Here is a 16,276-nt window from a genome sequence, read left to right on the forward strand (position 1 = left end):
TCTCCATCCAAGCGAGGTTCTGCTCCGTCCGCACCATGGCTGCCATGGCCGAGCTCGGCGAGCTCCGGATGTGAGAGGAAGAGAAACGGGAGAGGGAAACGCCCAGGTGCCCACAACCGCCGGCTGCATTGACCTCTGGCTGGATCCGCACTTTGCAAGTTAGCAACGGGAGTGGAAGAATCTGCACTTTGCTAGTTAATTAGCAACGGCAGCAGCAACTATCCGGTGCTCAGTTAGAGTACCAATTCAGTGTGCATCGATCCAATTAGAGTACCAATTGAGCAGCGGCAACAACAGCTAGACACATGCTGGAGTACAAGTGCATCGTTCCAATTCAGAAAATTCAGTTTTCCAGTGTTCTTTTTTCTGAAGAAAGTGTATGAGGCCAAGGTCTACTTCAGTTTTCAGAAAATTCAGACATTCGTGGTTCCAATTTTCTCTCTACGAATTGCAGCTTGGATCAATTAAGAGTTCAATTCTGTTTCAAAAGATAAATCGGAGAGACAGTAGATGCAGTTTGTGTCAAGTAGATGTCCTATTATATTTATGAAAATGCTAAAATCCGAACCACCCCGATAACTTCTATGTAAATAGCATGATAATTTAAAAACCACAGAGCTGATAACTTGACATACAAACACCGAGGGTAATTTTAACCCAGGGAATAAGTTGTTGAAAAACACCCCTGGTAACTTTTTGCAAATCGCATGGTAATATACACGTCGCAGACCTAATAATTTAGGTACAAACACCAAGATAGCTTTGACCCGGGGAAAAATATGTAAAAACATGTCACCGATAATTTTTTGTGTAAATAACATGATAATATAGGCTCCTGGACCTGATAACTTAGGTACAAACACCACGATAACTTTGACCCATGAAAAAAAGTTTTTGAAAACATACTCTGATAACCTTTTGTGTAAATAGCATGATAATATAGGCTCCCGGTCCTGATAACTTAGGTACAAACACCACGATAACTTTGACGTGAAAAAAACTGTTGAAAACATACCACTGATAACTTCTAGTGTAAATAACATGAGCTGATAACATGGAAAAATGTTGTTAAAAAATATCTCCCAATAACTCATTTGTAAACAACATGATAATACACGCACATGAGAGCTGATAACTTATATACAAATATCGCGGTAATTTTCTGACTGAGGGAATGAAAATTGTTGAAAAAGATACCCCGATAACTTTTGTGCAACTTGGTAATTATACACAACAAAGCTGATAACTCACTACAAACATTACAATCACTTTTTGACCCCTGTGATAAAAGTTTGTTGAAAACATACCCCCGAAACTTTTGTGTAAATGACATGGTAACTTATGTATGACAGACGTGATAACTCACGTAGTCCAGATGTGGTAACTTTTGGTTCAAGAAAAAAGTCATCAGAACATATCAACATGGGATCTAATTTCCAAGATCTCGTCGAGACGATTTTTTTATGAAGACGGTTTTTCAATCGGGGCGACGGTTTGAGTTACAAAACATTTTGAAGTTTGAAAAAAAGAAAGAATTTAGGATGACATCAGCTTTTCGTCCTTTAGTGCATATATGCATGTAATTAGAGAGAGAAGTGCACGTGAAAGAAAATTTAGTCATTCTAATGCATGCATGTATATAATTGGAGTGAAGTAAGGATCGTTCTTGCCTATTGCTAAAATCCGAACGTTTGGTAGTTATAAAATTTTTGCGAGAAAACTGGCCCACCTTATACTTATAGTTATTATTGGAAGCACCTTTTTAGCCACCACGTTATTTTTGTACAACCCATGGATGTCTTGCAAAAAACAAATCCACTTGATGAGCCTTGGTCGTGTGTCAAGGGAAGTCCTGAGGAGGCTCATACCATGATCTGGTGGCATACTAATTAGAAGCATCTTCCGAGAGGTTATAAAAAAGTACCTATCGAGACAACATATTATTTTTACAAATCCATTGAATTTTAAAGTAAATCCATGTAGGCAATTCAGATTTACAATGGAATCATATATGCTGTAAGATTCCTCACAATTCATGACTCCAGTTTGTCTCTTCTCTTGAAAATAACTCTGTACAATCCATGGATTGTTGCTAGAAAAGTTCCGATTGATTTTTTTTCGAAAAGGGGGGCTCCCCGGCCTCTGCATCAGAGTGATGCATACGGCCATCTTATTAACCAAATAAACAGGTTCCAACAAGGTTCCAAAGTCTCCAACTGACAAAACAAAAAGGAAAGCTCACACAGAGCTAAAAGGGCTAGAAACACCTACTAGCCAAGAAAAGATGCCACAACCGGCTAGCTAAAGATAGATAGGTAAACTAATTGCCTATCCTATTACATGACCGCCATCCAAACCGGTTGAAGATATCCCGAGCTACCATCTCCCAGCGGAGAGATCCAGTAACGAAATGCTCCCTGGCCTCCGTCTGAGTGAGTAATGACCACGAACGGATCAGTGTCGTGGCTCGGAAAATAACCTGCAAAAAGTGAATACGTGATATTCTGTTAAAAACCAAATCATTTCTGCAATTCCAGATAGTCCACAACAAGGCGCAAAATCCAACACGAATATGTCTCGCTAAGTCAGGCTCAATCCCATTAAGCCATGTCCCAAATAGCGCATTGACAGAATTTGGTGGAGTAATCTTAAAAGCAATGTGGACCGTCCACCATAGAACTGTGGCTAACGGGCAATCAAAAAAGAGGTGTTTAATCGTCTCATCCCGATCACAGAAACTACACCTAGTAGGTCCTGTCCAATTACGCTTTATCAAGTTGTCCTTGGTTAAAATAACTTGCTTATGGACAAACCACATAAACACTTTTATTTTCAAAGGCACTTTAACATCCCAAACATGCTTAGAGGTAGGAATGGAGGACGAATTAATAACATCAATATACATTGATTTAACTGTGAATACTCCAGACCTAACCAGCTTCTAGCGTAATGCATCGGGTTGTTGAGAAAGCTGAACCTCCATCAGTCTCCTAACTAGACGAAGCCAAGCTTCCCAACGATTGCCCGCTAGCGACCGTCTGAACTGAATATTAAGGGGGATAGATTGAAATACCGTTGCAACGAACACCTCACGTCGTTGAACAATACGATATAAAGATGGATATTGAATGGCCAAGGGTGTCTCTCCTAGCCAAGTATCCTCCCAGAAACGTGTAGTAGCATCGTTGCCAATAATGAACTTTGTCCTATTAAAAAAGGACTGTTTGACTTTCATCAGTCCTCTCCAGAAAGGCGAGTCGGTCGGCCTGACTGTAACCTGGGACAAAGTTTTTGTGTGGAGGTATTTGCTACGAAGGATTTGCGCCCACGTGGCATCAGTCTCAGAAGACAGTTTCCACAGCCACTTACTAAGAAGACATCTGTTCTTAACTTCAAGATTCTCGATCCCGAGACCCCCTTGGTCTTTCGGTCTACAGATGATATCCCATTTAGCTAGCCGGTACTTTCTTTTTAAGTCATCACCCTGCCAAAAGAAACGCGATCGATAGAAGTCCAGTCTTTTCCTAACACCAACTGGGACTTCAAAGAACGATAAGAGAAACATAGGCATACTCGTGAGAACCGAATTTATCAGAATTAATCGGCCACCGTATGACATTAGCTTACCCTTCCAGCAACTCAGCTTTTTCTCAAATCGGTCTTCGACGCCCTGGCCAATGTTGAGGTCCCTGCGTCTGGGACGGTGGCTGAGGTTGCTGACAGGTCTGATACTGAGAGGGCGGCCAAATGGGCGCGTAAGAAATAAAGTATGCTTTGCTACCGTTGTGGTGAGAAGGGCCACTTCATTGCTGAGTGCGTGGCGGAGCTGTGTGAGTCGTGTGGCAAGCCAACATATGCATCGGGGGATTGCCCGTTTTTGCGTGACCAGACTCCGGCTCTGACAATGTATGGAGTATATTGTGCGGAGCTGATGTTCTTTGAGTCCCCGGCCACGAGAGAGATTCCGGAGGAGACACAGAGCTTGACCACCGGGATTGTGAAAGTGACCCAGGGTGAGGTAACTAAGGCTCAGATTGTGCGGAGGCTTCAGGAGCTGGCACCGGGTGATTTCCAATGGGAGTTGGTTAGTCTCGAGGACAATGTCTTCAGGGTGGATTTCCCCACTGTGGATGATTTGCAGAGACTGCTGAGCTTCGGTCTGTGTAGAGTTCCTGGCACTAAGTGCATCCTGGAGTTTCACGAGTGGAAGAAGGTGGAGCCTAAGGGCAAACCACTTACGCAGGTCTGGTTGAGGTTTTTGGGGCCCCCTTCCAAACCGTTGCAGGATGTTCGTGTTGTGGCCAGCATGGTATTATGGTTGGGAAAACGGAAAAAGTAGATATGGCCTTTACCCGAGCTAATGGAGTGGCCCGGCTTCTAGTAAGCGTTCTGGACATTGAGTTTGTACCTGATAAGGTCAACTGGACTTATAGGGGAGAGGTTTTCTCGCTCGAGATTGAGTTTGAGGACACTGATCTGTTTGCTGAGGCCATTAATGGGAATGGTGTGGATATGCACGAGGGGGACGACAGTGCGGGAGCCAGGGGGCACCGACTGATGAGTCGACGAGGGAGGGGTCTAACGGTTCTGGCCCTGATGCTCAGTTGCCCGGGGTTGGGTCCGGGGTCGAGCCTGCACCTTCACCATCGGTGCCTATGACTTCGCTGAGGTTTGGGTCCTTCGAGCCAGCCTCTGCCCCTCCCAGACTTTGGAGCGACAGGGTGGTTTCTGATGATGTGTTTGAGCATACGCTCCCTTTGTTGGAGTTCGAGGGAGCTGGCGGGTCCTTGGCTGGACTTTTGGTGACGGCATCGTCGCCGAGGACTTTGGTTGGAGTTGGGGACGTTGAGCCTGTGGTTGCTTCTACTCCCCTTGCTTCACCTGTGGTCGAGGTTCCGGAGATGATGTCTATGCCCGAGTTGGGGCTTGGGGAGGGGAGTCGGGGCAGGTGGCCTCGACAACTCCCATCCCTTTTTCGTCGCCGGTGATGCCCGTCTTGGAGGCGTCGGCAGGTGCTGCGCGAGGTGGTCTGAGGCAGGTGGCCTCGGCTATCTCGTCCCCGGTGACGGCGACGGCGTCCGTGCCTCCAGTGGCGCTGGGGGGGAGGGTTCGGGGCAGGTGGCCCTGGCTCCTCCTTATTCTGCGGCGGTCAGGAGGACCGCCTCTCCGACGACGCCGGCGCGCTACTCGGCGCCGAGGGGTGGGGCGGGAGGAGGGCTCGGGCAGGCGGCCCACGCCCCTCTATCTCCCGACTCGCCCGCGGCTCAGGGCCTCGGTGTGAGCCACTTCTCCGTGGGGCATGGGAGCCCCCAACCGCCTACTCCAGTGACCTCGGTTGACCCTTTAAGGGATTCAGCGCGAGGCTTTACTAGGGAGGAGGTCGTTGCTTTTGGCGGGATCCCTGACCCGGTCTCGGCGGGGAGACGGATGAGTGCTCGCATTCAGGACCTTCCGGAGGTTGATGACATGCAGCAGCGGTGCGCTATGAGGGCAGCCAAGCTTCATGATGCTGCGATCTCTACTGGTATGTCCGTCAACATATCTAATTCTTTATTGCATTTTTCTAATGAGGAGATTATAAATAATGCAAACCAATTAGGAGTTTCGCTAGGGGCTACGGATAGTGAGATTTCTAATTCGGTGAATGATCTTTTAGATTTGGAGGCGGAGCGTGCCTTAGAGACAATTCGTAATCTCGCAGCGGTAAAACCTATGAATGATGATGAGATTGATGCGTTAGGGGTCCGAGTGCTGGATAATCTGTGTGTGGATCTAGTACCATCCAACCATGAGTCTGAGGACAATGATGTGCCCCTCGATGATGCAGTTGTTAGTACTGTTGAACCCGGTTATGAGGACCGGGTAACTGAACCTAGTAAACCAAAGCGCAAGTGGAAGCGGAAGATTTATCCCGATTCTGCAGTTCGTAGGAGTGCTAGGATTCGAACCACCAAAATTTTTTATGATGATCTATGAAAGGAATCTTCTGGAATAGCAGAGGTCTGAAGGACTTGGCTAAAAGAAGGTTTCTGACTGAGGCATCTTTGGAGCATCGTTTAGATTTTATTGCTCTTTCGGAAACTGGTCGAGCTAACTTTGCGCCCCAGTTTCTTTCCTCTCTTGTGGGTGGTGTTGATTTCGATTGGCATTGTCTCCCCCCATGAGGAAGATCGGGTGGTATCTTGCTAGGTGTGAGATGCGACTCGCTTGAAGTCCGAAGTGTAGTGATGGGCGACTTCGCGGTTAAGTTTCGAGTCAGTTCTAAAGTAGATGGTTTCAACTGGGCTTTGGTGGCAGTTTATGGTGCCGCATAGCCCGAGCTTAAACCGGAGTTTCTGGCGGACCTTGTTCGAATCTGTGGGTCAGAGCAGCTCCCAATTTTAGTTGGGGGTGATTTCAATATCATTAGGAGGAGAGAGGAGAAAAACAATGATAACTTCGACGGCAGGTGGTCGTTTATGTTCAATACCATTATTGAAAGTTTGGATCTGAGGGAGATTGAGCTTTCTGGTAGAAAGTTTACCTGGGCTAATGCTTTGCCAAACCCGACTTATGAAAAGCTTGATCGAGTTCACGCGAGCGTGGAGTGGGAACAGAAGTTCCCTCTTGTAACGGTTCAAGCTCTCTCGCGGGGCATATCCGATCACACTCCCCTGTTCGTGGATTCTGGTGAGCCGAGCCACGTGGGGAACAAAAACACCTTTTCATTCGAGATGGCCTGGTTCGAACGCGAAGGATTCTTGGACCTGATTGCCAGGGAATGGGCTAAGGGTGCAGGAGGGAGGACTTCGGTTGAGCGCTGGCAGAATAAGATTAGGAATTTGAGAAGTTTCTTACGGGGTTGGGCTAAGCACCTTAGTGGGGTGTATAAGATTGTAAAAGGAAAGGCTCCTTTCTCTTGTACAAGCCCTAGACATAAAGGCCGAATCCACGATTTTGCTGCTAGCTGAGCTTCAAGTTAAATCTGAGGCAGAGAAAAGGTTGAAAGAACTTCTCCGTGAAGAAGAACTGAAGTGGGCGTTGCGGGCTAAGGTCCGCAGAGTGGTCCAAGGGGACGCGAATACTCAATTCTTCCACTTGATTGCTAATGGTAAGCACAGAAAGAAGAGGATTTTTCAACTTGAGCAAGATGAGGAAACCATTTTAGGACAGGACAACCTCAAAACCTATATAATTGAGTATTATAGGCAGTTGTTTGGACCGCCGGAGGACAGCTGTGTGTTCCTCGACGAGTCCAGGACTGAGGATGTACCTCAACTGTCGGCTGTTGATAATGATATTCTGGTTGCTCCGTTCTCTGAGAAGGAGGTGTTTGATGCTATTGCACAGATGAAAAATAATAAGGCTCCTGGACCGGATGGGTTCCCGGTTGAGTTCTACAAAAAGTGCTGGCACATTATTAAGGGGGATTTGCTACCTATGTTTCATGATCTTTTCTCTGGACAGCTTCACTTATTTCACTTGAACTTTGGAACTATCACACTGCTCCCTAAGAAAACGGATGCTGTGAGAATTGAGCAGTTCAGGCCGATCTGCCTTCTCAATGTTAGTTTCAAAATTTTCACCAAGGTCGGGACTAATAGGCTCACACAGATTGCGCATTCTGTGGTGCAACAATCCCAAACTGCTTTCATGCCGGACAGAAACATCCTTGAAGGGGTGGTCGTCCTTCATGAAACGCTCCATGAAATCCATTCAAAAAAATTAGATGGAGTAATTTTTAAGGTGGATTTCGAGAAAGCGTACGATAAGGTTAAATGGTCATTCCTTCAACAGGCATTGCGTATGAAAGGTTTTGATGAAGCCTGGCGCCGCCAGGTTGAATCATTTACGCAAAAAGGTAGTGTGGGAATTAAAGTGAATGACGATATTGGTCGTTACTTCCAGACACATAAAGGCCTAAGACAAGGAGATCCGATGTCCCCTATATTGTTTAACATTGTGGTTGATATGTTAGCAATTTTGATAGGAAGGGCTAAGGGAATGGTCAAGTAGGTGGCTTGGTACCTCATCTTGTTGATGAAGGTGTATCCATCCTGCAGTACGCTGATGATACAATCATCTTTATGGAGCATGACTTGGCCAAGGCGAGAAATATGAAGCTGGTGTTATGCCTTTTCGAACAATTGACCGGGTTAAAGATTAACTTTCATAAGAGCGAGTTGTTCTGCTTTGGTAGAGCCAAGGATGAACAGGACACTTATAGGCAACTGTTCGGGTGCGAGTTGGGGGAGTTACCTTTCTCTTACTTAGGTATCCCGATCCACCATCGAAGGCTGACGAAAAAAGTTCCGATTGATGAGCCTTGGTGATGCATCAAGGGAATTGCCGAGGAGGCTCACGACATAAGCCAATAGCAAGTACTACCTGGACGAGCTCCTCCTACGCATCAATCCCCTGCATCTGGTATTATCCAAATGTAGGCAACGCCCATGGCATCACTAAGGATTATGCATGGTCTACGTATATACCACTTCTTCCGTGTTTAAAGGAAATTTTGGTTGAAGTCAAACAGCGTAAAGTTTGGCCACTTCTATAAAAAAAGTCAACAACTACAATACCGAAAAAACTAGTACAATTAAATACATAACACGATATAGATGTATATTATGTGTACTAGCTGTTGATGGTTTTTCTATGGACTTAATCAAATTTTACACAGTTTAACTAAGGACAAAAATACATATATATGGATTTGTTCACGCGCGGTGGAGTAATGGACTAACGAAAATCGATTTGCTGTCATATGGTTTTGTTCCACGTAGTGGCATTTGTGTTCAATGCATGGGTAGGTGAGCTTATATATATATATATCCTTGCAGTATGAGATTATTGAGTAGTTGCAGGGAGCATGTACAGTAGCCCCGACCCCCCACACCCCAAGTTGTCTGGGTCGTTCCACACACAACCTTGACTCTTCCTCTCAGCTTCTGGTCGCCCTGACTGCACAACCCCCTCCTCTCCTGTCCGGCGTCACAACCCAGCCCAACCAGGCCGTAAATCACCTGGCAAGTTCTTCGGAGCCGTGCACATCCCACCACTCAGCAAAAGTGGTGTCAAATGCATGCAAGCAGCAGCCATGCACGAGCTGCAAGGGTGGCAAAAATGGCTTGGCCATCATGCTAATTAAGCTCGAGCTGCCAACGGATGAGTAGAAAGAGAAATTCCCTCCAAAAAAAGAAGGAAGCGAAACTGAACCATAGAAGGATCGGTTATTATCGGAGGGTGTGGTTCACACTTCCACGGGGTACACACTGTGAAGGAATTGTACGAGTATATCAGAATACTTTTTTTTGCGGGTAAGAATAGATAGCTTCTTCTCTTTTTTTTGGCGGGGAAGAATAGATAGCTTCAATGTGCATTTTCTTTGTGCTAAAGATGTGTGCAAGTGATTCTCATGCACTGTTATTATTATAATATAATGGCCCAGTTTAGACATGTGAATCTAACTAGTTTACGTGTGTCACCGTAAAATAATTCACATACTCATGAAGTAATATCTTCATATAGCCGACATCGAAGTCCGGTGGCAAGACCTATGAACATCTCCGCATGGCCCACGTATAGTGCAATGGCAAGAAGGCTTTGAACACAAAGTGACCACGTCCACTGACAAGACAGCCAAATCATCAACCTGACACTACAACATCTAAGTAGTTGGCTATAGTAAAAAACCACGTCCTCAAAAGTGGTCGACCTCATCTAATCAACTGGATACTGCCATCAAATGTGGATGCAAGTAGCAATAATATTCCACCCATAGAAAATCCAATATATTTTTGAATAATAATGATTACACCTCTCATCACCATCTTGCTTTAACAACAAAGATCTGTCTGCTATCCGCATTTATGCTCACCCGGCTCAGGCGCAGCCAACTCGCTTTCGGCCATGGTAACCACATACAGTGGACCCATCAGATCAATTCCATCCTTCCTGCGGCTACCTGCCTTCAAATATATGGTCCTACGTGTTTTGCCTTGAACCTCTTAAAAAGTACTCCCTATGGTCATTATTATAAGACGTTTTGAATACTTCAGTATGGACTTCATACGGAATGTGAGTGAACAAATACACTAAAACTTGTCCATATATATCCGATTCAGAAAGAAGTTAGAACATCTTATAATAGTAAACAGAGGAAGTAGTGAAATAGAATTTTCTTGTTGTATAATCCGGAAATGGAACACGTTCACATATTTTTAATGTTGACTCTAACAAAAGATACATCATATGCTACTAAACATGTATTTTTTTGTAGAGAAATCTGCATAGTTGTTAATACTCTTTTTTTGCAATATGCATGAGCGGTCAACACAAACTCTCGCAGCATGAAGAGTAGCAACCTCCAAGTTCCACTCATCTTGAAAGATTGCCGCATGATGCCAATGTGATACTAATACCGTCCCTCATCTTCCTCTCCAACGTCCAAATAAAATGGTCCATGCAAATATTTTAGGGCAGTTATATAACTGGTACGAGCTAGCCTTTTGAGCAGCCTCCGCTGCACCAAATAAGTTGCTATTTCCCAAAGTTCTTGCAAGGCAACCCTATATGTATTTTGTAACACAATAGTAGCTAGCCTAACTTAGAATATATTGTCTAACTTGAAGCACCTTTTGAGACAATACGCTAAATCTAAACCATTGAATCTAAGAGTAAATCTATAGTGATGGTTCAGTTTTACCATGGAAATCACATACCAATGTAACAGTCCTAGCAAATCAAATGTCCTATCTGAAACAAACACACTCAACGATCCTTAGTTTTGTACCAAGGGAACTGTTGAGGAGGCTCACACTTAGAGTCAGTGGCATCTGTTTGGAAGCCCCTTTCGAGGCACCACATTAATTTTTAAATATGAATGGGACCTACTCCATTGAATCTGAAATTAATCTGCATAGATTGTTTAGACTGACGATGGGAATCATATACCGTTGTAAGAGACATAGCAATTCATACCTCCTATCCCATTTGTATTCTCTTAAAATGATTCATAGAACCCACATATGTGTTGCAAAAAAGTTTTGCTCGATGAGCATTGGTTGTGCGTCAAGGGAAGTGCCGAAGTGGCTCATGCCTAGAGTGGCTGGTGTACTAACTAGAAGCACCTTCCGTCTATTCTACAATCGGTTGAAGAATAGACAGTTTTGAACTGCAGAGAACCCTCCCGGTGGGTCAGTACTTTTTTTGGCATGATAATTTTCAAACTATTTGTCAGAATAACACAAATAGTACACAATTGGAAATATATCGATTATTTGCATTCTTTTCTATGTCGAACACTTTTCTAGATTTGTTACGGTTTAAGAGCATTTTAAAAACCATGTGACACCCATCGAGAGGAATAGAACTTATTTTCACTGAACCGAGACACATGAACCGTGCGAGGGAATTATTTGTACTACGACGGTCAAGTGCGGCTCACTGAGCCGCATAGATGAACTGCGTGATATGCACATCTGAATTGTGATGGGTGGGGTGCGTTCAGATGACTCTCACTCCCCTCCCATATGGAAGTGAACTTCATCAGGAAAAAGCAACTCGCTTGGAGAAAATTGACTTTTTTGTACTCCCTCCATTCCCTTTTGTAGTGCGTATAGTTTTTTGCCTGAAATTCCGAAATGTAGTGCGTGCATGCAGCACAAACCTAGTTTGGACGAGTTACCCTTGGCTGGAATCAAGAGACACACACAACAGAGCACGCACATGGGTGTGCAGCAGACCATGCATGCAAGGTTAATCTGGTAAAATTCACAGCTCCAGCTCATGCATTGGTATTGGAGCTAGCATCTATGCGCACTATATAATGAAACAGAGGGAGTAATATTTTGTCAGCCTCTCCAATAATGAGTGAACTTCTCGACTACCCTGCATTTTAGCGGTTCTTCTTATGTCCATTTTTCAAAGCTGCGTGTAACACGAGGTTTGGACTATGAGGGATGTGAGTGGTGAACTTCCCGGGTTTTCCTAATTTTTTCTTCTTACAGAGTGAACCACCAAACTTGGTAGAATGATCGACACTTTTTCAATAATTACATAAGGGACCATGATATTTTATAGAACATCCCCTCACACACAAAAAAATGTGGTGGGACGAGAGTAGTGTGGAATACAACCACCCTAACCTTTTTGGCATAGGTCACATGATGTTTTCCATAACGTGTTTTTCATGTGCATGTGACTGCACTGCGGGGATATTTATCAATGAGGGGTAAATAAATAAATCGTTCAAAACACTACATCTTGATATTTATGTTAGAATTCTAGGAGTAACTATGTGTGAATATTATAATTCATGTTAAGTAGGGTTTGCACAACACGTATTAAGCGATAATGACTTTCCTTTATTCATATATAGCGACACATATATACATATACCCTTACATTTGTACTTTACTCAGGTTCACCTTAAGCCCATTCTTCATTTGTAGAAGACATGACAACTTCGTGTCGATGGCTTGTCCATCAACCATTTTCACATCAAAGTTACACACGATAGCAGCGATGATGATCTTCATCTGCATGATTGCAATGTCCTTGCCAAGGCACAACCTTGCCCCTGAGTTAAATGCTGGGAACTTGTTCGAGGGTACATATCGCAGTTGACGGCCATCATCAGAGAGCCACCTCTCAGGCCTATACTCCAGACAGTCGGACCCCCAAACAGACTCCATTCTACCGACGGAGTAGATAGAGACGAGGATGATGTCCTGGGCACAAACAGGATGGCCACTCGGCATCACATCAGTGGATACCACTGACCTGCGCTCGATAGGGATCGGCGGGTACAACCTGAGTGTCTCCAACAAGGTGGCTTGCAGGTAGACTAGGGGTCTAACCTCTTCTGGCTCAAATGTCATCATCGTGACAGCGCCAGCAATGGCTGCTTTGCGGGACATGATGGGTGCTAGTTCGGTGCGAATGCTTGACACGATGTGCGGGTTCTTGGTGAGGTTGTAGACAACCCATGGCAAGGTAGTGCCAATCGTGTCCCTCCCAGCGATCATATACGTAATGAGTGTCGCCTGTAGTAAATCATCATTGTAGTTCTGGTCATTGACATAGTTAGACAAAACATCAATGTGTACTTCTTGACCAATAATATGGCCCTTCTTCCTCCTCTCCGTGATCATGTCCATGATGAAGCAGCGAAGAACCGCTTGCGCGGCGGCGAGCTTCCTCTCCGGACCGATGTTCAGGCGCCTCATCACCTTCCAAAAAAATGCCGGCACAATGTGACGGACAAAGCCCACCTCCATGACCGTGTCCATCGCGTTCGCGACGTGTACCGACGGCATGTCGAGGGACAGACAAGTGGGGTCCACGCTGAAGATGGTTGTGGCATACAGGTCGAACACAAGCCTCATCAACATATCATTCATGTCAACATGAGTATTGGTTCTCACCATGTGGGCCATGAAGGGTAGGAGGCTCTTCTCCACCTTGTCGTGACAACACTTAGTCATCAACCCAACCAACAACGGGTTGCTCAACACACTCTGGAAGTTGGCACGCTCCCGTCGGGATGACTCACCATCTGCGCTGAAGAGAGAGCCTCTCGTCATGTCAAAGATTTCGGCATAATCCTCGCCCTTGGGATAGTTTGTGTGGTTCGAGCTAAAGATGTATTGGATATTTGTTGGGTCGCAGGTTATGAACATCCGTATGCTGGCTATGGCAACCTTTAGGCTGTGACCAGATGGTGTTAGGAGGTCAAAGGAGATGTAGTGATGCAATCTGTGTAGGTTGACGACCAGGGAAGGGAGGATGCCTACTACTGGCCAGCTCACGGGCAACAATGGGTTCTTACTAGACTTTATGTAGTAGAAACCTACAATAACTACATGTACCACAACTATGGAGATGACTAGTTCTGGCAGGAACGAGAATGCCATTCTAGGAAGAGATGTGTGCTGCATGAATGGAGATGTAGTGAGATGCAAGCCGGGATCTCTATTTATAGAAGAAGCTAGTACAAAACTTGTGTGCACATATGGAAACTCTTGTCGTTTCCTTGTTAAAGAAAAATAACAAATGTGGCAGGTTTGGCGATCACAGGCTGTGTACCGCATTAATTATAAGGATTGTACTCCACAAGAAATATCCACATATCTACTGTATAGCTAGCCCCCACTACTAGGAATTATCTATCCGCTCCTTGTGCCACGTCATCAAAATAAATGTAGCCGTTGGATAAATCAGTCTATAATAGCCATCTATGTAGACGTCGAAACCCTCTAAACTAAGACGCATGCAAGCATGCAAAAACTGACGGTTGCATGCATGTAAGTGCGTTTTAAATCCCATCAACATGTACATGCAAGCATGCAGAAACTTACAGTCACACACAGTCACAGTTGCATCCATGTAAGTGCCATTTAAATCGCATCAACACGTCGGCATGCAGAAACTCTCGGTTGCATGCATGTAAGTGCGTTTTAAATCCCATCAACATGTCAAGAAATAGAAAAACTACTAATCACATCATGTGCTAGGGGTGTGCCTGATCTGCTTTCCTTATGTGCCATGATCTACATTTTTCCAATTGCTTGATGGGACATGGGAGTTTGCGATGGAATTCTCATGTGGAAATGATGTGTAGCCTGAAGCATCGTACGTGCACACGTACATGAAATTCTAAGGAACTCATTTAGCAAGATTTGTTTTCTAGAGGTGGATACCATGCACAAGCCTTTCTTGGTTGCAAAAAAAAAAAGCCACCATTTTTCCTTTATGAATGAGTCACCTACCAGGAAAAAAGGTAAATAATTATTTATCATGTTTTTCTCTATGTAGAGTTGCGATGAGAGGAGCGTAGATCCACCATCCAAATTTGCTTTTTTTAGAGGATTTCCTACTAGTTTTGTATATAGCTAATGTGAATGCAATTCTATGATCAGGAACCAATTGCCCGAGCCCTCCCGAGCCGCTCCCCTCCCGAGCGGCTCCGGAGGCCCCCTCCCCACCGAACCCTAGTCTACACCCAAGCCGCGATCTATGGCCGCCGCTGCTGCCGTCGACTACGGCGGCGGCGGCGGAGCCCGTCCCGTCCATTCGACGGTGGGCAGGAGGTGCTCTCGACGGCGCTTCATGGGAGGAGGTGGGGCGCAGGCGGAGGGCAAGGGCGGCGCGGCCGGCCGGCCGGGGCCTATGTCCTTCAGCAGGAGGGTGGTGAGGAGACGGCGGCGCACCGGCGGCCATTCCGGTCACGTTGGTGGGCACTTGGGTTTGCAATCTAGGCATCGATCTGGGCCTCTTGTGGACTTCGATCTGGACCAATTGACCCAACGTGGGCAGGTGCTGTGGGATCTGGTTGTTCACCGTCCCTCTAAAGCCGTGCACGGTGCTGCCCTCTTCTCTGATGACGTCCCGCTGGATGGCCACTAGAGGCGTGGGGGCCTGCTAGTCTTGCATATAAAGGAGGCGGTCCTAGGGTTTCTCCCACAACAAGACGAAGATCTGCTTACTGTTTGCTTCTACCCTAGAGTGGCATGTTCCGGAAGGCTCCACCGACGAACTCCCTTGGGCGCCCCATGCGTGGAGATTGCTGGATCGGATGGAATTCGGTCGCGCGCACCCGTGTTTTTCTGACCATTTGGTTTCAGAGGGAGCGTTGTGAAGCTCTACTGTTTGTTACCATCATGGGACACGCCATTGTTGTTCTATGGTGAAGTCAGATGCAGAGAATGTCAGGACAACCAGGATATGAGGATTAGCAATGGTGGTTTGAGTCTTTGTGGCGATGAGGAACTGGCTTGGTGTTTTATGACTTGAAGCAGCAGCATGGTACGTGGGGGCGATAGCACATGAGAAGTTCAAATTCTTATCTTGCAGGGTGAAAACCTAAGGTTTGCCCTTAATTGGTTGTGCCTGGCAATGGTCTTGTTTTGTTGAAGGCATTGTTTTGTGAGTAAGGATTTTCTCTAGGGTGAAAATCTATGATCTATGATCGGGCGACGACGGTGCCTATGCACTGTTTCCTTCTTGGATGCGTCGCTTTTGGAGAAGCTGGACTTCTGGTGCTATTTTGGTGGTGTTAGGTCTGCTGCTACAAGGAATAGATCACTTTAGCGGGACTTCTCTTTTTTGTAATTCTTCTTTTTTTCTGGGTTGTGTGCATCCATGAGCCGCTAGGGCTTTGCGTTGTTGCAGAGGCTGGGTGTAATTGGTATCTTTGCGATATTAATATATGCTTCTTTTCAAAAAAAGAATGCAATTTTATGAAATTGATGATTTCTCATCTAGTTAAGATAATAGGTAACACTTACAGAAT

General features: G+C 45.4%; 1 protein-coding gene across 1 annotated transcript; it reads right to left on the bottom strand.

Moving 5' to 3' along the window:
- Positions 1-11,969: 11,969 nt before the first annotated feature.
- LOC109740693 (noroxomaritidine synthase 2) lies at positions 11,970-13,914 on the bottom strand. Its single transcript, XM_020299743.3, has one exon. It carries the CDS (start codon positions 13,896-13,898, stop codon positions 12,384-12,386), a length of 1,515 nt encoding a protein of 504 aa, XP_020155332.1. The 5' UTR covers positions 13,899-13,914; the 3' UTR covers positions 11,970-12,383.
- Between the last annotated feature and the right edge of the window lie 2,362 nt (positions 13,915-16,276).

This window comes from Aegilops tauschii, chromosome 5 (genome assembly GCF_002575655.3).
Source record: "Aegilops tauschii subsp. strangulata cultivar AL8/78 chromosome 5, Aet v6.0, whole genome shotgun sequence".
Lineage (NCBI taxonomy): Eukaryota > Viridiplantae > Streptophyta > Magnoliopsida > Poales > Poaceae > Aegilops > Aegilops tauschii.